The 21,673-nt window shown below is 39.1% G+C and overlaps 1 protein-coding gene across 3 annotated transcripts in view; it reads right to left on the bottom strand.

The window, feature by feature from the left end:
* HSDL2 (hydroxysteroid dehydrogenase like 2) overlaps positions 1-15,726 on the bottom strand; it is a 68,096-nt gene extending 52,370 nt beyond the window's left edge. For all 3 annotated transcript variants that reach the window (XM_036855990.1, XM_036855992.1, XM_036855989.1), the window contains exon 1: positions 15,592-15,726. In XM_036855990.1, the coding sequence (XP_036711885.1) occupies positions 15,592-15,608 (17 nt within the window). In that variant the 5' untranslated portion in view covers positions 15,609-15,726. The remainder of the gene's footprint in view (positions 1-15,591) is intronic.
* Positions 15,727-21,673: the final 5,947 nt, after the last annotated feature.

The raw sequence follows: 21,673 nt of genomic DNA, 5'->3' as shown, positions 1-21,673 counted from the left end.
TACTTTACTCCTATTGTACAATGATTTACAAATTATTACAACTGCAGCGGCCAGATTTGCTGTGACTTGGCAAACAAAATCTGCTCAAATGAGAAGTAAATCTTAAACAGAAATGAGGAATTAATAAACTACATAAACGTATTTTTCCGACAGAAAAAGTGCTAACAAAGCTTATTCTTGAAAATTTTTTAAAAAGAGCTTATTTTTGAGTGGTGGGATTATGAATAAATTGTATCATATTCTTTATATTCTTCAGGATTTTTGAAATTTTCTGCAATGAATACATACCACTTAAAAGGAATTATGTAAAAGCTAATAATTGTTTAACAGATGCTCATCATTGCTTATAATAGCTGGAGTGGAAACAACATAAACGTCCATCAACTGATGAATGGAAAAATAAAATGTGATATATACATAATACAATGGGATATATTCAGCAATAAAAAGGAATGAAGTACTGATCTATGCTACATGGTTGAACCTTGAAAACATTATGCTAGTTGAAAGAGTCACAAAGGACCTCATATTGTATGATTCCATTTATATGAAATGTCCAGAACAGGCAAACCTATAGAGACACAAGGATTAATGGTTGCCTAGGACTGGGGGTGGGGGATTTGGGGGTTGACAGCTGAGGGGTATGGGGTTTCTTTTTGGGATGATGAAAATATTTTAAAATTGATTGTGGTGATAGTTGCACAATTCTGTGAATATACTAAAAATATATAATATACCACTTAATTGTATACTTTAAATGGGTAAATTGTGTGGTGTGTGAATTACATCTCAGTAATACTGTTAAACAAACCAACCTAGAAAGCTGGCAAAGAACTCAGGGTATTGTTCAAAAGATTCTCTGATCCAAATGTACTTAGGAAAGTTCTCTGTGTCCATTAATTTTTTTATATCCACCAACCTTAAATTTTAACCTTCTAATTATTCAGTTGTTAGATGAGAAGAAAACCTGTATAAAGTCAGATAACAGAGAGGGAAACCTACTTTCTTGTTTACTTTCTAAAGGCAAATAAAAAGCTTGTTTAAGGAGAAGGATGGAGAGGACAGCAAAAGTGACAATGACAAAGAGAAAAAGGGACAGTAACCAGAGACAGGGGTAACAGGTAAGTAGGCTTGTTAACAAAAGAACATAAAGCTCTTGCCAAAATCTGGAGGATTACACTCTAGAAGCAAATTAAGAGGTAAAAGTGGGAGGATTTCAAAATAAGGAATAAATGGTTTAGCAAGAAAGAAGGGGAGTGGAGAAGTGAGGAAGGGACAGAGGTGTTAACTATTTTTAGTGAAATAGCAAACACACAAAAAGCATATAAACTAATGTGTATAGTTTAAAGAACAAAATAAGATAAATACCAAGAAATAGAAATAGAATATTACCAACGCCCCAGAAGCCACCTGTCTATTCCTAACTATCCTTCTTCTTCCTCCCGACCCACAAAGTGACAACTACTTTATTTATTTTTATTTATTTATTTTTTATACAGCAGGTTCGTATTAGTTATCTATTTTATACATATTAGTGTATATATGTCAATCCCAATCTCCTAATTCATCCCACCACCATCACCCCGACTCCGCTTTCCCCCTTTGGTGTCTATATGTTTGTTCTCTACATCTGTGTCTCTTTATGCCTTGCAAACCGGTTCATCTGTAACATTTTTCTAGATTCCATGTATATGCGTTAATATACGATATTTGTTTTTCTCTTTCGGACTTCTTCACTCTGTATGACAGTCTCTAGGTCCAGCCACGTCTCTTCAAATGACCCAATTTTATTCTTTTTTATGGCTGAGTAATATTCCATTGTATATATGTACCACATTTTCTTTATCCATTCATCTGTCGATGGGCATTTAGGTTGCCTCCATGACCTGGCAAATTGTAAACAGTGCTACAAAGAACACTGGGGCACATGTGTCTTTTTTTTTTTTTAATGAGCTAACTTTTTGTTTTTAATAATTTCTTTCTCTATTTTTGGCTGTGTTGGGTCTCTGTTGCTGCGCGTGGGCTTTCTCTAGTTGCGGCGAGTGGGGCTACTCTTCGTTGCGGTGCGCAGGCTTCTCATTGCAGTGGCTTCTCTTGTTGCAGCGCACGGGCTCTAGGCACACGGGCTCAGTACTTGTGGCTTGCGGGCTTGGTTGCTCTGTGGCATGTGGGATCTTCCCAGACCAGGGATCGAACCCGTGTCCCCTGCACTGGCAGGCGGATTCTTAACCACTGCGCCACCAGGGAAGTCCTGCAAGTGTCTGGTGTTAGGGAGTGTTCTAATTTCATTCTTTTACATGTAGCTGTCTGGTTTTCCCAACACCACTTATTGAAGAGGCTGTCTCTTCTCCATTGTACATTCTTGCCTCCTTTGTCAAAGATAAGGTGACTATATGTGCGTGGGTTTATCTCTGGGCTTTCTATCCTGTTCCATTGATCTATATTTCTGTTTTTGTGCCAGTACCATACTGTCTTGATTACTGTAGCTTTGTAGTATAGTCTGAAGTAAGGGAGCCTGATGCCTCCAGCTCTGTTTTTCTTTCTCAAGATTACTTTGGCTATTCAGGGTCTTTTGTGTTTCCATACAAATTGTAAAATTTTTTGTTCTAGTTCTGTGAAAAATGTCATTGGTAGCTTGATAGGGATTTCACTGAATCTGTAGATTGCTTTGGGTAGTATAGTCATTTTCACAATATTGATTCTTCCAATCCAAGAACATGGCATATATCTCCATCTGTTTGTGTCATCTTTGCTTTCTTTCATCAGTGTCTTATAGTTTTCTGAGTACAGGTCTTTTGCCTCCTTACAGGTAGGTTTATTCCTAGGTATTTTATTCTTTTTGTTGCGGTGGTGAATGGGATTGTTTCCTTAATTTCTCTTCTGATCTTTAGTTGTTAGTGTATAGGAATGCAAGAGATTTCTGTGCACTAATTCTGTATCCTGCAACCTTACCAAATTCATTGATTAGCTCTAGTAGTTTTCTGGTGGCACCTTTAGGGTTCTCTATGTATAGTATCATGTCATCTGCAAACAGTGACAGTTTTACACTTACTTTTCCAACTTGGATTCCTTTTATTTCTTTTTTGTCTCTGATTGCTGTGGCTAGGACTTCCAAAACTATGTTGAATAATAGTGGTGAGAGTGGACATACTTGTCTTGTTCCTGATCTTAGAGGAAATGCTTTCAGTTTTTCACCATTGAGAATGATGTTTGCTCTGGGTTTGTCGTATATGGCCTTTATTATGTTGAAGTAGGTTCCCTCTATGCCCACTTTCTGGAGAGTTTTTATCATAAATGGGTGTTGAATTTTGTCAAAAGCTTTTTCTGCATCTATTGAGATGATCATATGGTTTTTATTCCTCAATTTGTTAATATGGTTTATCACACTGATTGATTTGCATATATTGAAGAATCCTTGCATCCCTGGGATAAATCCCACTTGATCATGGTGTATGATCCTTTTAATGTGCTGTTGGATTCTGTTTGCTAGTATTTTGTTGAGGAGTTTTGCATCTATATTCAACAGTGATATTGGTCTGTAATTTTCTTTTTTTGTAGTATCTTTGTCTGGCTTTGGTATCAGGGTGATGGTGGCCTCATAGAATGAGTTTGGGAGTGTTCCTTCCTCTGCAATTTTTGGAAGAGTTTGAGAAGGATGGGTGTTAGCTCTTCTCTAAATGTTTGATAGAATTCACCTGTGAAGCCATCTGGTCCTGGGCTTTTGTTTGTTGGAAGGTTTTTAATCACAGTTTCAATTTCAGTGCTTGTGATTGGTCTGTTCATATTTTCTATTTCTTCCTGGTTCAGTCTTGGACGGTTATACCTTTCTAAGAATTTGTCCATTTCTTCCAATTTTGTTTATCTTCTCAAAGAATGAGCTTTTACTTTTATTGGTCTTTGCTACTGTTTTGTTTCTATTTCATTTATTTCTGCTCTGATATTTATGATTTCTTTCCTTCTACTAACTTTGGGTTTTGTTTGTTCTTCTTTCTCTAGTTCCTTTAGGTGTAAGGTTAGATTATTTGAGATTTTTCTTGTTTCTTGAGGTAGGATTGTAGTGCTATAAACTTCCCTCTGAGAACTGCCTTTGCCGCATTCCATAGGTTTTCCATCGTTGTGTTTTCATTGTCATTTGTCTCTAGGTATTTTTTGATTTCCTCTTTGATTTCTTCAGTGATCTCTTGGTTACTGAGTAACGTATTGTTTAGCCTCCAAGTGTTTGTGTTTTTTACGTTTTTTTCCCTGCAATTGATTTCTAATCTCATAGCGTTGTGGTCGGAAAAGATGCTTGATATGATTTCAATTTTATTAAATTTACCAAGGCTTGATTCGTGACCCAAGATGTGATCTATGCTGGAGAGTGTTCCATGTGCACTTGAGGAGAACCTGTAATTTGCTGTTTTCAGATGGAATGTCCTATAAATATCAATTAAATCTATCTGGTCTCTTGTGTCATTTAAAGCTTGTGTTTCCTTATTAATTTTCTGTCTGGATGATCTGTCCATTGGTGTGAGGTGTTAAAGTCCCCCAGTATTATTGTTACTGTCGATTTCCTCTTTTATAGCTGTTAGCATTTGCCTTATGTATTGAGGTGCTCCTATGTTGGGTGCACATATATTTATAATTGTTATATCTTCTTCTTGGATTGATCCCTTGATCATTATGTAGTGTCCTTCCTCATTTCTTGTAACATTCTTTATTTTAAAGTTTATTTTATCTGATATGAGTATTGCTACTCCGGCTTTCTTTTGATTTCCATTTGCATGGAATATCTTTTTCCACCCCCTCACTTTCAGTCTGTATGTGTCCCTAGGTCTGAAGTGGGTCTCTTGTAGACAGCATATATATGGGTCTTGTTTTTGTATCCATTCAGCAAGCCTGTGTCTTTTGGTTGGAGCATTTAATCCATTCACATTTAAGGTAACTATCGGTATGTATGTTCCTATGACCATTTTCTTAATTGCTTTGGGTTAGTTTTTGTAGGTCCTTTTCTTCTCTTGTTTCTTCCACTTAGAGAAGTTCCTTTAGCATCTGTTGTGAGCTGGTTTGGTGGTGCTGAATTCTCTTAGCTTTTTGCTTGTCTGTAAAGCTTTTGATTTCTCCATCGAATCTGAATGAGATCCTTGCCAGGTAGAGTATTCTTGGTTATAGGTTCTTCCCTTTCATCACTTTAAGTATATCATGCCCCTCCCTTCTGGCTTGTAGAGTTTCTGCTGAGAAATCAGCTGTTAATCTTATGGGAGTTCCCTTGTATGTTATTTGTCATTTTTCCCTTGTTGCTTTTAATAATTTTTCTTTGTCTTTAATTTTTATCAAGTTGATTACTACGTGCCTCAGTGTGTTTCTCCTTGGGTTTATCCTGCCTGGGACTCTCCACGCTTCCTGGACTTGGGTTGCTATTTTCTTTCCCATGTTAGGGAAGTTTTTGACTATAATCTCTTCAAATATTTTCTTGGGTCCTTTCTCTCTCTCTTCTCCTTCTGGGACCCCTACAATGCAAATGTTGGTGCATTTAATGTTGTCCCAGAGGTCTCTTAGGCAGTCTTCATTTCTTTTCATTCTTTTTTCTTTATTCTGTTCTGCAGCAGTGAATTCTACCATTCTGTCTTCCAGGTCACTTATCTGTTCTTCTGCCTCAGTTACTCTGCTATTGATTCCTTCTAGTGTATTTTTCATTTCAGTTATTGTATTGTTCATCTGTTTCTTCTTTAATTCTTCTAGGTGTTTGTTCTTTAACTCTTCTAGGTCTTTGTTAAACATTTCTTGCACCTTCTCAATCTTTGCCTCCATTCTTTTTCCAAGGTTCTGGATCATCTTCACTATCATTATTCTGAATTCTTTTTCTGGAAGGTTGCCTATCTCCACTTCATTTAGTCTTTTTGGGGGGGGGGCGGTATCTTGTTCCTTCATCTGGTACCTAGTCCTCTGCCTTTTTATCTTGTCTTTCTGTGAATGTGGTTTTTTCCCCACAGGCTGCAGGATTGTAGTTCTTCTTGCTTATGCTGTCTGCCCTCTGGTGGATGAGGCTATCTAAGAGGGTTGTGCAAGCTTCCTGATGCGAGGGACTGGTGGTGGGTAGAGCTGGGTATTGCCCTGGCAGGCAGAGCTCAGTAAAACTTTGTCTGCTGATGGGTGCAGTTGAGTTCCCTCCCTGCTGGCTGTTCGGCCTGAGGCGACCCAGCACCGGAGCCCACAGGCTCCTTGGTGGGGCTAATGGCGCACTCCAGGAGGGCTCACGCCAAGGTGTACTTCCCAGAACTTCTACTGCTAGTGTCCTTGTCCCTGCAGTGAGTCACAGCTGCCCCCTGCCTCTGCAGGAGACCCTCCAAAACTAGCAGGTAGGTCTGGTTCAGTCTCCTACGGGGTCATTGCTCCTACCGCCGGGTCCTGGTGCGCACACTACTTTGTGTGTGCCCTCCAAGAGTGGAGTCTCTGTTCCCTCCAGTCCTGTCAAAGTCCTGTAATCAAATCCCACTAGCCTTCAAAGTCTGATTCTCTGGGAATTCCTCCTCTCATTGCCAGACCCCCAGATTGGGAAGCCTGACATGGGGCTCAGAACCTTCACTCCAGTGGGTGGACTTCTGGGGTACAATTATTCTCCAGTTTGTGAGTCACCCACCCAGCAGTTATGGGATTTGATTTTATTGTGATTGCACCCTTCCTACCGTCTCATCGTGGCTCCTCCTTTGTCTTTGGATGTGGGGTATCTTTTTTGGTGATTTCCAGTGTCTTCCTGTTGATGATTGTTCAGCAGGTAGTTGTGATTCCAGTGCTATCCCAAGAGGGAGTGAGCACATATCCTTCTACTCCACCATCTTGAACCAATCTCCTCTCACAATTACTTTAAATATTATTACTCATTCCCTTGTTTTTTTACTATTCCTAACACCTACATATCTATGTCTAAGCCCGGGACTGAACCCGACCCTCCATCTGCTTTGTGCATAGTCCTAGAGCTAAGAATCGTTTTCACAGATGAACATTTATGATCAATTTGATGACAGGGAACACCAAATTTGAACCCCAATTAAGGAAAACATTATCTCCCTGTTATGGATTGAACTGTATTCACCAAAATACAATTGTACCTCCCTGTCATAGATTGAATTATATCTACCAAAATGTTAGGATATGTTGAAGTCCTAACCTCCAGTACCCCCGAATGAGACCTTATTTGGAAACAGGGTTGTTGCAGATGTAATTAGTTATAATGAGGTCATACTGGAGTAGGGTGGATCCTTAATCCAATATGACTGGTGACTCTTTAAGAGGAGGAAAGCCTATGTAAAGGCAGACACACAGGGAGGATACCACATGATGACAGAGGCAGAGACGGGAATAAAGCAGCTACAAGCTAAGAACACAAGGACTGCCAGCTATCACCAGAAGCTAGGAAGAGGTAAGGAAGGATTCTACCCAGAATTTCAGAGCATGGTCCTGCTAACACCTGGACTTCATACTTCCAGCCTCCAGAACTTTAAGAAAATAAATTTCTTTAAAGCCACTCAATTGGTGGTATTTTGTTATGGCAGCCCTAGGAAACCAACACACTCTTCCTTCTCCCCAAAAAAGAATTTCATTCTTGTCACTAGTAGATATGTATTACAAAAAAAGTACTTATTTTGAGTTTCACCAATTAAAAAATACTGTGGAAATTGGTTTTCTCTCATTATACATACATCTCTTATATGTGATGTTATAGATACATCTCTTACACCTACATAGTATCTCCAATTTTGCCTCTTGCCCAGGAAATCTAAAATATTTACTATCTGGCCCTTTACAGATAGAGTTTGCCTAACCATGATCTAAACAATAAACTGTTTAATTTTTGCCTAATGTTGAACTTTATATAATAGATTCATACAGTATATGTTATTCTATGACTTGCTTCTTTCACAAAACATGGTTTGGAGACTTACCCATATTTTGGTGCAAATAGTTACTTATTTTAATTAATATACAATATTTCACATATGAACATACTATAAAGTATTTATTCATTCTACTGTTTATGGACTTTGGGGATGGTTTCCAGGTTTGTTTTTTTTTTCTATTATGAACAATGGTGCTAAAAATAATCTTGTACACTTTTTCCAGTCACATGTGCATGAGTTTCTCTAGGGCATACACCTACGGGTGAAACTGCTGGATTACAAGACACAGTTGTAGATTAAACATGACCACAAATCCTTTGGCATCCCTTCCATCAAGAGAAGGGAGTATATTTTCCCCTTCCCCTTGAGTCTGGGTTCACCTTCTGACTTTTTTGAGCAATAGAATATGATGAAATGATATTCTGGAATTTCCAAGCCCATGCTATAAAATGGCTGGTAGTTTCCACTTTCTCCTGAAGCCAAATGCTATGTTGTAAAGAAGAGAGACAGATTATCAACTGATGAGAGGCCATGGGAGAGAGGCCCTGGAGGGTAAGAGGTCATTTAGGACGTTTCAGCCCCAGCCAAGAACCCAGCTAAAAGCAGCCATATGAATGACTTCAACTTATACTATATAGAGCAGAAGAACCCAGTCAACCCAGAGAACTGTGAATAATAATAAAGCATTGTCGTTTCAAACAATTAAGTTTTAGGGTGGTTTGTTACAGCAATAGATAACTGAAACACATGCTGAAGTTCAACTTTCGCAAATAATGCCAAACCTCCTTCAAAGTGGTTAATATTCCTACCAGCAGCAATATATGAGTACGAGTTCCTGCAGCTCCACACCTCCCCAACACTTGATGTCAGACATTTAAAATTTTTGACAATCTGGTAGATATGAAATAGTATCTCAGTATGTTTTTAATTTACATTTCCCTTATTACTAATAAGGGTGAATATATTTTCATATGTTAATAGTCACTATGTTCCTTCTTCTGTGTAATTCCTATTAATTTGTTTTGCTCATCTTTCCACATGGTTGACTTTTTTCCTAATGACTCATAAAAGTCTATAAGCTTTTTTTTAAACTTATTTTATTTATTTATTTATTTATGGCTGTGTTGGGTCTTCGTTTCTGTGTGAGGGCTTTCTCTAATTGTGGCAAGCGGGGGCCACTCTTCATCGCGGTGCACGGGCCTTTCACTATCATGGCCTCTCTTGTCGTGGAGCACAGGCTCCAGATGCGCAGGCTCAGTAATTGTGGCTCACGGGCCCAGTTGCTCCGCGGCATGTGGGATCTTCCCAGACCAGGGCTCAAACCCGTGTCCCCTGCATTGGCAGGCAGATTCTCAACCACTGCGCCACCAGGAAAGCCCTATAAGCTTTTAAAGATTTGCAATCTTTTCATTTGTGGCTTCCTTTTCACAATCATTATAGTATATTTTGATGAGCAGAAATTATTTTCGTAGAGCAGAATTTATGAATCTTTTATTTTACAGCCAATGCTTTTGGGGTTAAGAAATCCATCTTTAACCACAATTGTATTAATTTGTCTTCCAAAAATTTTATGGTTTATCTTTTAAATTTTTGTCTTTAATCTACATAGAATGAATTTTTGTATATGAATTGAGGTAGGGATCCAACTACATTTTCCCCCATATGGTTAACCAACTGTCCCAGTCTGAAAAGTCCATTCCCACAGATCTTTAATGTCAGCTTTGTCATAGACTGAGTCTCCCTAAATATACAGTTCTAGGCTCTCTATTCTGCTCCATTTGGCTACATGGATTGCACTCTCTTAAATATAACAGCTTTCTTGGATATACTTGGACCTTTGCTTTTCCACATATATTTTAGAATCAGCTTATTTAATTGCACAAGTAAAATCAGTTGGGATTTTGACAGAAACTGTACTGAATCTATAATTCAACGTGGGAAGAACTGACATCTTTATGACACTGAGTGCTCCAATCCATGAACATGGTATTGCTCTCTATTTCACACCTGAAACTACACAGTGTCTCTCTGTAATCAAAGGTAATGTTAATTTTGACCATCCAACCATGGTATTATCAATTTTTCCACTGTGTAATTACTATTCTTTCCCTTGCAACTAACAATCAACGCAAAGATGCTTAAAGACCATTTTTAAATTTTTATTATGATGTTTTCAAATATATTCAAAAATAGAGAAAATACTAAAATAAGCTCCCATTTTAATTTAACAATTCAACAATTATCAAAATTTGAAAGTGATAATCAGAAAGCCAATCTCAGAAGTCATATAATTTCACCTATAAATGCTTCAGTATGCATCTCCAACTTTTATATAACAATATCATTATCACAACTAAAAAAATTGACAATAATTCCTCAATATCAACTAGTACCTATCCATATGCAAAGTTTAACAACTATCTCAAAAATGTCTTTTTACAGTTGGTTTGATCAAATCAGGATCCTGTCAGGACTTCACATTGCATTAATTTGTTACAGACATACCTCGAGATACTATAAGTTCAGTTCCAAACCACTACAATAAAGTGAATATTGAAATAAAGTGAGTCACACAAATTTTTTGGTTTCCCAGTGCATATAAAAGTTATGTCTACACTGTACTCTGTTAAGTGTGCAATAGTACTATGTCTAAAAAAAATGTACATACCTTAAATAAAAAATACTTCATTGCTAAAAAATGCTAACCATCAAAGCACGGTTGCCACAAACTTTCAGTCTGTAAAACATACAATATCTGCAAAGCACAATAAAGGTTAAAAACAATAAAACTAGGTATGCCTGTATATCTTATAAGTCTCTTTTAATCTATAACAGCTCCCCTTTCCATTTTCTTTATGCCATTTATTGGCTGAAAAATATAGATCATTTGTCCTGTAGTATAGCCCATAGTCTGAATTTTGAACTTCTCATTTTTATTGCCATTGTACTGTATTTCTTGTTGATTTTTGCTTGGGTGCAGAAATCTAATTCTCCTCATTGACTTTTGTATCCTGAAAATTTGTCAAACTCTTATTAAATCTAATAATTTAGTTATACATTATTTTGGTTTTCTATGTAATCATATTATCTGCAAATAATGACAGCATTGTTTCTTTCAGTCCAATCCAAATAATTTTTCTTTCTTTCTCATGCCTTATTTACTAAAGAAAGATTGAAGGTTCCCAGATTGAAGGTCTGAGGTGCTATGCTAGAAGGAATAAAAGCCAAAGATATTAGTAAATTAAGTACAGAAATCTAAAAAAGTATTTATAATGATAATTATAATAATATAAATAATATAATAAATAATAGTATTTTGGAGATTAAAAAGATAGAATTAAAATATATTGTTACAATAACATAAGTTAAAAACTGAGTGACTGGAGTTCAACTTTTCTAGGTACTTGTATTGTTTGGGAAAATGGTAAAACTTTTTTACTTTAGACATTGGTAAGTTATATACATGTTAAACTTTCTAGGTTAAACACGATAAACAGAAATCCAAGACTTTAACAGTTTTTGTGACAAGAATGGGATCCTGACAGAGACATGGCTTTCTGGAAGAAAAAAGGACAAGAGCCCCCAGAGCCAGGTTAGGGGATAGAAAAAGACTCTAGTAGCACTCTCGCCCGTGGCTGAGGGGAGTAAGGATCCTCATCTGTTCTTTTGTTAAAGAAGCAGACCAACAAGAGGTAGGTACACTGTATACTATAAGACACAATGGTATTCAAATTACTACACTAATACCACTACCAATAATAAATCTACTAAGTAAAGTTCAAGATTTCTTTGCACTCTTTTTTTTCTTTTAAAGTTATACTTTTTTTTTGCATAGATGCTCCCCATTCTCCTCTCATTATTTATTTATTTATTCATTTATTTGGTTGCGCTGGGTCTTAGTTGCGGCAGGCGGGCTCCTCTGCAGTGGTATGTGAACTTTTAGTTGCGGCATGCATGTGGGATCTAGTTCCCTGACCAGGGATCGAACCTGGGCCCCCTGCATTGGGAGCACGGAGTCTTATCCACTGCACCACCAGGGCAGTCCCTCTTTGCACTCTTGTCTTTAGAGCAAATCCCTCTAAGAGTGTACAAATTACTATGTTAAAACTATTCGTGCTGCAACTAAGAAGCGTGCATGCTGCAATGAAGATCCTGCGTGCTGCAACTAAGACCTGGCGCAGCCAAAATAAATAATAAATAGATAAATAGATAAGCAAGTAAACAATCTTTAATTGGAGAGCTAAAAGTATCAAAAAGAATTGAATTATTTTTCTATGTATGTTTATGTGAAAAACTTGACATATAGTCAAGTTCCTCTGTTTATGGTAACATTCCATTTTAGCTTATCTCTTTCCCCTCATCTTTGATGAGGGATGTTGTAAAACATGTACATGGTTTAAAAGTCAAAACTTATAAATGTGTATATTCAAAGAAGTTCAATCCCTTGCCTATAGGTAACTAGATTCCTTAATTTCTAGCTTATCCTTCTCATATTTTTGTTTTGAAAAATATGCAAACACACACACATACATAAGACACATCGTGTGTGTGTGTGTATAATTTTCCCTTCTTTTTATACAAAAGGTAGTATTCATAGAGTGTTAAAATGATTTCTTTAAACGTGAGTATTTAGATGAAAATGTCCCAATTGTTGCTTTAAAAAGCCCTATCCCTAGCAGATGCAAAATATTATATACAGGATGGATAAACAACAAGGTCCTATATAGCACAGGGAACTATATTCAATATCCTGTGATAAACCATAATGGAAAAGAATATGAAAAAGAATGCATGTGTGTGATATATGTATAACTGAATTACTCTGCTATACAGCAGAAATTAACACAACATTGTAAATAAGCTATACGTCAATAAAATAAATAAATAAAAACAAATTTTTTTAATAAATTAAAAAAAAAAAAGAAATGAGGAAGCAAAGAGAGAGAGAGAAAAAAAAGCTCTACCCCTTTGCCTTTGGTTTAGTTGGATTGATTCCCAGTAGGATAAAGGACATTTTCATGCTCAAGGTCTCAGGAATTGGCAGAAAGAAGGGCAAAGGCAGCTTTCCTCTTAACCTGAAGACCAGGCTGTACTACTAAGGAACTCCTCCATCTCTAAAGCATTAGAACCAGAGTATAGAAGGCAAGAAAGAAAAAAGGTTCCAAATTCCTCAGTACTATTGGTAGACTCCTAAAACTTGCTGAAGTAGAGTTAACCTACACTACAATTTACCAAAATTCTCTGGGACCTCAAAATCATGGTAAATGTGATGAAACTTCTAACTGTTTTAGGAAAGAAAAACAATCACTGAAAATTCTGAAAAGAAATCCAAATGAGGCAGGAACTAGCTTTCCAAGATACTAAAGCATTTCATAAAACTAGAGAAATTAAAATAGTTTAGTACTGGTACATGAATAGACAGACCAACGTAACAGAATTTTAAAACAGACCCCTAGATATACAAGAATTCAGAGGTGGAATTTCTAATAGAAAGAAAAAAATAACTAGTCAGTCAATGGTGCTGGAACAACTGCAGAGCCAGCCATTTGAACCAAAATAAGTGGGTTTCCTAACTCACTTCCTATGCCAAAATAGTATGCAAAACAGTATTTCATTTCAGGTAGATAAAAATCTGAGTGGGGAAAAAACCCCACAGAAATACTAAAAGAATACTTACAAATTAAAAAACAAAAAACTTAGTTTAATATGGCCTTATAGCTTTGTCACAAAAACACAAAAACTTTAAAAGAATAGATTGAGGAGAATTCCCTGGCAGTCCAGTGGTTAGGACTCCGTGCTTTCACTGCCAAGGGCGCAGGTTCATCCCTGGTCGGGGAACTAAGATCCACATGCCACAGGGTGCAGCCAAAAAAAAAAAAAAAAAGAATAGACTGATAACTCTTGACTCGATAAAAGGACATGTTTCTGCATGATAAACAAATTGGATAATCAAACTCGATGCAATGAAAAAAACAGAGAAAAACATTTCTAACACATATGATATAGAACAAATATTTTTACACTAGAGAGCTCAGAGATCAATCAAAAACCTAACTGTGTAAGCCAGGCAAAGAAAAAGGTACACAGCTGGCTTTAAACCAGGATTTCTCAATCTCTGCACTACTAAAGACATTTTGGACAAGATAATTCTTTGTTGAAGGGGGCTATCCTGTGCATTATGTTTACCAGCATCTCTGGACTCCACCTATTAGACACCAGTAGCAACCCCCCTCAATTGTGACAATCAAAAATGTTCCCAGATATTGCCAAATGTCCTATGGGGGTCAAAATTGCTCCTTGATGAGAACTGCTGCTTTAAACGTATAAAAAGATCCTCATCCTCACTCTTTGATACAAATTTTAACTATAATGAGGTGCCATTTTTTTCTCTAGTTAGATTTTTATTAACAGAACAAATACTTTTATTATCAAACATTTTGCTGTTTGCCAACGTGTTGGACTAGGAAATCTCATTCATCCTTTTGGATGCGCAATCTCTTTGGAGGGCTATTGGTATTAGTTATCAAAATTTTAATTACCTCTACTCTTTGATCCAACAGCTTCATTTCCAAGAATTTATCATATGGATACACTCAAATATGTGCAAACAGGTGAATACAAGGATAATCATTGCAGCAAGATGGAGTAACAAAAAACTAGAAATGATCTGGTATCCAATGACAGGGGGTTGGTTAAACAAACAAAACACCACGTAACCATTAAAAGGGAGGAAGATCAACATGTACTGAAAATATGTTCCAAGACATACTAGCTAAAAATACCAAGGCCCAGAAGGGACTTTGCTACTATTTTTTAAGTGGGGTATGTGCGTTTAGGACTGTGTACCCAAATATATTTATAAATGCACAGAATATATTTGGAAACCTACCAGAAAGTAAGTAGGAGGCTGAAAGTTAAGGATAAGGAAACTCAACCTTCTGAGCTGTTTAAGTGTTCTGGCAACGTACCTATATGTTTCAAGTAAATTACAGAACGGACTTGGCACTCAGCTCAAAACACCCATACAGTATAGAAACAAAACAGAATGAGACGGGGGTAGAGGAGTAGTTTAACTGGTATAGAGTTTGTTTCTCAAGTCGAAAAAGTTCTGCAAATTGGTCGCACAACAGTGCAAACATACTTAACACTACTTAACTGTACACTTAAAAATGGTTAAGATGGCAAATTTTTCCTTATATGTATTTTACCACAACTAAATATCGTTTTAAAGTGAAAAAAAGTACCCCCAAAAGATACCCATACTTTAAGATTAGTTTAGTTTGTTACTCATTTGAAATCCCTTTTTAAACACCCCATTATTTTCTTCTTCCAGAATCGAGCGTTCCGAATAAGTGGAGACTCATTAGGCGCACGAGTGTTCCAGTGACCTTTCACCTAGAACTCGCGGCCTTCGGCAAGGCACGCAGCTACTGCTAAACCCAAAGTGAGACCCGCCTTGGGGGCGGCGAGACACCTCACTCTGGATCCTTTACCTGTGGAAGAGATTGTAACATGACTGCCACCCTGAAGTACACAACTCTGCGTTACTTTTCACAAGTTACCGCAGATTCGAGGAACACTGTGTCCGGCGCGGACCAGCGTTCCAGACCTCGCCGGACAGCTTCATTAACCCTCCCACCGCGGGGGCCGGGCCACCCATGCCATCCACTTCGCCCGGCGGGGTTTCTTCCCCGCGGCTCCCGATTCCCCTTACCCCGTGTTGGGCAACATGACTGTCGCACGTCGGAGTCGGTGGCCACTACGGCCTCAGTGAGCGGATACGAAGAGGGTGACTTCCTCCCCGCACTTAGCCCCGCCCCAGACCCCGACCCCCGGGGCGCCGCCCCGAGGCCTGCAGGGGAATTGGGCGCTCCAATTAACGGGAGGTGGCTGAGTGCGCCTGCGCACGCAGTGGGCCTCCGTGGCGCTCGGCGCTGGTTTCCGCCTCCCGCCTGCCTGGCCACTGGAAACCGACCCTACGCGCAAGCGCTGTGAGAGACAATTCCGCCCCGCCCTTCTTGCGGGGGCTCTGCGGTGACAATTGGTCTCCAGCCCGCGGCTAGAATGCTGGACGCGTCAGCTGCTGAGTACACCTTTTCCCGGCCTGTGAAGGGTTCCTCGCGGCAGCGCTGAGTTCCTTTGCCGGGTTGGGGGCGTGGGGGGCGTTTGAGTCGTGCACCAGGGACCTTGAGGGCTGAGGTGCGGCTTCTCAGCGGACTTTGGCTCTCGTTCCCCTCGCCGTCCACGCCGGCACCTGGACGCCTGCCCAGCTGCACGCGCGCCCTCTCGGAGACCCCTCTTAGGAACGCTTTTCCTGGGCAGATAAGCACTCTTCCGGCCAGCGGCGCATTTCGACTCTCCCCCGGAATCTGGACTAAAGCCGGCCGGACTGTAGATAAACAGCTCTGTGGTGAGGAGCAGTTTCTGGATCAGAGATCTGCAATAGTCGCACCGAAGAACTGAGTTAACTCTGATTTTTAGACTCTTAGCCAATATCTCAGCGAGGAAATTCCCAGACTCGGTGGTGGAATAAGATGAACTCTGGGAGCCGGTATTGCTTTTGGTAGTATACCTTGGACATAACTCAGTTACTCTAATGAACTAGAGACCGGCATAATATTTTTAGGTAGACGTGAAGAAATTCTGTTTTGAAGAGGTAGAGCAGGATGATGAGGTTATGTGAGTAGATAAAGAAAGTAACCTGGAAATAGGATATGTACTCTCTCTTTTATTACAAGACCTAAATGTCTCTATTTATTCATTTATATCACTTGCCAGTCTCATAGGCATTTGAATTTGAGGTCTGTGATATGGTCCTTAGAGACTCTGGAGGAATTTACTTATATTAGCACCGAGTGGGTGCTGGTCACTGGAGATACAGTGGCGCAAAAAAAGGCACGTTCTCTGCCTATATAGAAGGAACAAGGAGTAACCAATGTTTTTTTTTTTTTTCCTTAAAGGTTATCTTCATATTTATTTATTATTTGGCCGCACTGGCCGGCATAGGGGCTCTTAGTTCCCCAACCAGGGATCAAACCTGTGCCCCCTGCAGTGGAAGCCCAGATTCTTAACCACTGGACCGCCAGGGAAGTCCCCACTAATGTGTTCTTTAGACTGTTGTAAATGTTAGGTATTTTAGAGAGTGTTGATAGGGACTGTTAGATGAAAAAGCTTACTCTCCACTCATTCAAGAAAGTGAAGGCAACCTACAGAATGAAAGTATTTGCAAATCATATATCTGACAATGTCTAGTATCCAGAATCTATAAAGAACTTTTACAACTCAGCAACAAAAAGATGAACAACCCCCAATTTAAACGTGAGCAAAGGACCTCAATAGACATTTCTCCAAAGAAGATAAACGAACAAGGAAGCACATGAAAAGATGCCCAACAGCAATAGTTATTAGGGAAATACAAATCAAAACCACAGTGAGATTCCACTTTACACCCACTAGGATAGCTATAATAGAAAAGATGGAAAATACTAAGTGTTGGCCAAGATGTAGAGAAATTGGAACCCTCATACATTGCTGGTGGGAATGTAAAATGGCACAGTCACTTTGGAAAACAGTTTTGCAGTTCCCCCAAAGGTTAAAGTATGGTTACCAGCTACTGGGTATCTACCTACAAAAGAGCAATTCCACTCTTGAGTGTATAACCAAGAGAGAGGAAACTTCTTGAGAGTAACCACTAGATGGCACTGGTATCTTAAAATTCACAGTTATACAATACAAAATGTTAATTTATTAACAATATTGTGACGTTATAATCTGACTTGGATTAAGGCAAAAATAGCATGAGGTTCCTTATAGGACCCTCATAAAGGGGAAATAAGAGGAGGCATAAATTTTAAGTTCCTTAAAGAAAGTAATACTTTTTATCATTAGAACAAATTGTCATAAAATAGTCAAACTTATCTTCACTTTTTGTGACTAATAAAGTCTATCAAGGGACTTCCCTGGTGGTCCAGTGGTTAAGAATCCGCCTTCCAGTTTCGATCCCTGGTCAGGGAACTGAGATCCCACATGCTGTGGGGCAACTAAGCCCTTGCGCCACAACTACTGAACCCAAGCACCACAACGAAAGATCCCGCATTGCCACAACAAAGATCTGGCGTGCCACAACTAAGACCTGACGCAGCCAAATAAATAAATAATAGATACATAAATACAGTCTATCAAGTTTGGGACTTCCCTGGCGGTCCAGTGGTTAGGACTCTGCACTCTCACTGCCGAGGGTGGGGGTTTGATCCCTGGTCAGGGAACTAAGATCGCACAAGCCGCACGGCACAGCCAAAAAAAACCCTATCAAGTTTAATTCTCCAATTTTAAAAAGTGGTTTTCAAATACATAGGGGACTGAAAATGCCAACTTGAATTGAAATATCAAAGGATATGACACTGAAAACAAGTGTAATCTTACTGTCAAATTAGGACTCTTCTAACCCTGACCTTGCATAAGGGTATATTTTCTTAAAGTGTAGAATGCAGTGTAGAATTCAAATTTGTTGACCACAGTCAACATACATAAATTTCTCATCCAGACCCTGTACACGGTTTTCTATTTTATTTGAATCTATTATGTAGTACCCTGTTTTTTGTTTTTTAAAGTTGATCATAACCTACAAAGTTATTATTTCAGTGCCTCATTCTTGGATCATAACCTACCATTTGGAAAACACTGCTTTAGTGTGTTGTAATTTGCCATTGTGATTTTTCAACTTGCTTTTTAAGATATTCTAGGCTTCTTCAGTCAAATATAAAATTACTAACTGCTGGTCAAAGGCCAGCAATCCAATGTGACTAACAGCAGATGCTTTCAAGCGCGTTGGAAGAGTCAGGGATCTGTTGAAACTTTCCATTCCTTTCACCCCAAGGGAAATCCTTGGGGTTTTGAGGGTATAGCAATTACTTCTGACGTGGTACCAAATCTTCCCAATAGGACCCCTAACTGCACCTTTTATTGCTCAGTGAATTGTTGCCAGTCATTTAATTAGTAACTGTTGGATATTAACTTCATTGCTGTATTTTAATGTCTATATTTTTCTGATAATACAGTATTCCAATATCTAGAGAAAGTGAAAGTTTCTAATATCACCCTTCAGAGATAATCATTGTTAACAGTTCGGCATGTATCCTTTAAGACTTTGAAATTTTTATATAGATTTTGATTGATTTAAAAAAAGCATAGGGGAAATTATATATATTCTATTGTTTTGGAAACTTTTTTTGTTTTACTTAATGTATCATAAACATCTTTCCAAGTTCATACCCAAAAGTTCACCTTAACTTTTTTTTTTCATAGGTGTGTTACCAACCTGGGTCCTTGGACTCTTTAATCAATAGAAATTGGTAAGAGGCCAGAGGAGAAATTCAGGCAAGGCTTTATTGGGAGTGAAAACAAGAAACAGGTGCCCTTGCTCACTCTCCAAGGAGGGCGGGCTGGTTCCTTAAATAGAGCGAGGGTAGGGGCAGATGGTGAATCGGGCAGGAGGGGCGGCTTAGGTGGTCTGCCCACCCCTGTGGTGGTGCTGTGTGCAGGGATCATGCGCAGTACCCTGCTTTTGCTCCAGGCACTTCACAAGTGGCAGTCGTTTTGTGGCCTTTTTGTAACATTGTTCATAATCACCCCACTGCCATGCATGCAGTTATTTTTAGTCCCTTATAGTTTCTTTGTATTCTGTTGTTGGAGGAGACATTTGTCCAATAAAGGGTCCCACATCCCAGTTCCCAGCCTATCTTAGGTGCATAGTTTTCTTTTACATGAATATACTCCATATTAATTTTACCATTTGTGATGGACATTTAAGGTGTTTCAATATTGTCTATATTATAAACAATATTGCAATAAAAGCCTTTGTGTGTACATCATTGTTCACCAGTCAATGCCTTGTTTAGCAGCTGGTGTTTTCTAGTTCTGGCAAATGTGAGGTCTGCTGGGAAAGGTTTTCTTTTCTTAAAGTTTTTTCTTTCTTAAAGAGACCACAGAATAGATTGCCTCTTTTCTTCTAATGTTATTTCTGGATGTGATGCTTGGAACAGCTGCATCTATCTTGCAACCACGAGTGGAACTAACCTTCCCCTTTCCATAGCTCCTTCAAGGGTGAACTTTCTCCTATAACATACATGAAAGAAAGTTTGGGGTTGGGGAGCAGTTGTCTCAGAACCCTCCTGAGTCTCCCACCTAGCTTTCTAATTCTACCCCTGCTCAAAGGCACACTGTGGGTTTTCCTCACTTTGCAGCTTGGCCATCTTGTAGAATTCCAGGAAACAGTTCCCTCAGCAGACAACTGCTCCCTCTCATGAGTGCAAGTAGTGGAGTGGGTGTGTGGACCACGCCATATTCCACTTTTTTGCTCTGTTGGTTTGCTTTTTGGGTTTTTTTCCTTTTTAAAAAAATTTATTTTTGGCTGCGTTGGGTCTTTGTTGCTGCGTGTGGGCTTTCTCTAGTTGCGGCGAGCGGGGGCTACTCTTCGTTGTGGTGCATGGGCTTCTCATTGCGGTGGCTTCTCCTGTTGCGGAGCACAGGCTCTAGGCGCGTGGGCTTCCGTAGTTGTGGCACGTGGTCTCAGTAGTTGTGGCTTGCGGGCTCTAGAGCGCAGGCTCAGTAGTTGTGGCACATGGGCTTAGTTGCTCTGCAGCATGTGGGATCTTCCCGAACCAGGGCTCGAACCCGTGTCCCCTGCATTGGCAGGTGGATTCTTAACCACTGTGCCACCAGGGAAGCCCGTTGGTTTGTTTACTACCCCATCCCCACACAACTCTTTGCCAAAGAGTTTAGGTTTATATGAGGGAATTACTATCTATCTATCTATCTATATATAAATAATAACTTTATATAACAACTGCTATGTCAGAGAGTATCTGCCTACCCATTACACATTCTCCACTTCTTATTAACGGTATATCTCTATTATTAGAGCTGGCAGTATGCCCAGCAAAAGCAGTGCATCTCTCAAACCTCCCCTGCAACTAGGGGTGTCCATGTGACCAAATTATGGCTAATGAGGTAAGCGGAAGATGTTGGGGAGGACTTCTGGGAAAACTTCTTTAAAGGGCTTCCAGACATTTTGTGACCTTAAGACTGAAAGCCATATACTCATGTAATAGAACAAAAAGGAGACTGGATCTTTGATGAACATGGAGTGCCATAACAGCCCTGAAACCATTACTTCTAGGCTTCTTTTGCATGATAAATACATTTTTATCTAGTTTAAGGCACTGTTATTTTTGGTTTTCTGTTACATGCATCTGGACCTAACTCTTAAATGATACTTTGTCTCAAGGCAAAAGTATCAAAAGACTATAAACCACTGCAAGGGGTTCCCTCTTAAACACAGCCAAATCCCTAGCGTTGCTCCTCGTCTTCATATCTGCTTTTCTCCCTGAGAGTATCAGTTTTGTTCAAATTTCCTTCTTTAAAATTTTCTTTAATATCTCTACCCCCTTTCAGGAAATCCCATGCCCTGCTCAAAGGAGTTGGTCTCATATATTAAGATCCATCCTCTTTTCCTAAGCCAAACATTTTCCCAAGCATAAATTACCCATTCTATTTAGAATATGACTTTAGCAAGAGAGTCCACGGTGGGTGTAGGTGTTCCAAGTCCAATTCCCTTGGAGATATTTCCCCCTAATTCTTCCTGGGGTCCAGTAAGTGACTATTATGTCAAACACACCCACATCTCCCAAACTCAGGCATAAATTCGGAGACACAGTACTCTACTGTGAGTACACGTACTCTTTCCAAGCTGAGAAAGAGAAACATTTGATTCTTCTGTTATCAACATAGCTTCAACC

Source organism: Balaenoptera musculus, chromosome 6 (assembly GCF_009873245.2).
Source record: "Balaenoptera musculus isolate JJ_BM4_2016_0621 chromosome 6, mBalMus1.pri.v3, whole genome shotgun sequence".
In the NCBI taxonomy this organism is placed as follows: Eukaryota; Metazoa; Chordata; class Mammalia; order Artiodactyla; family Balaenopteridae; genus Balaenoptera; species Balaenoptera musculus.
Note: the sequence above shows the minus strand (reverse complement) of the source record. Positions and strands in the feature narration are given on the sequence as shown.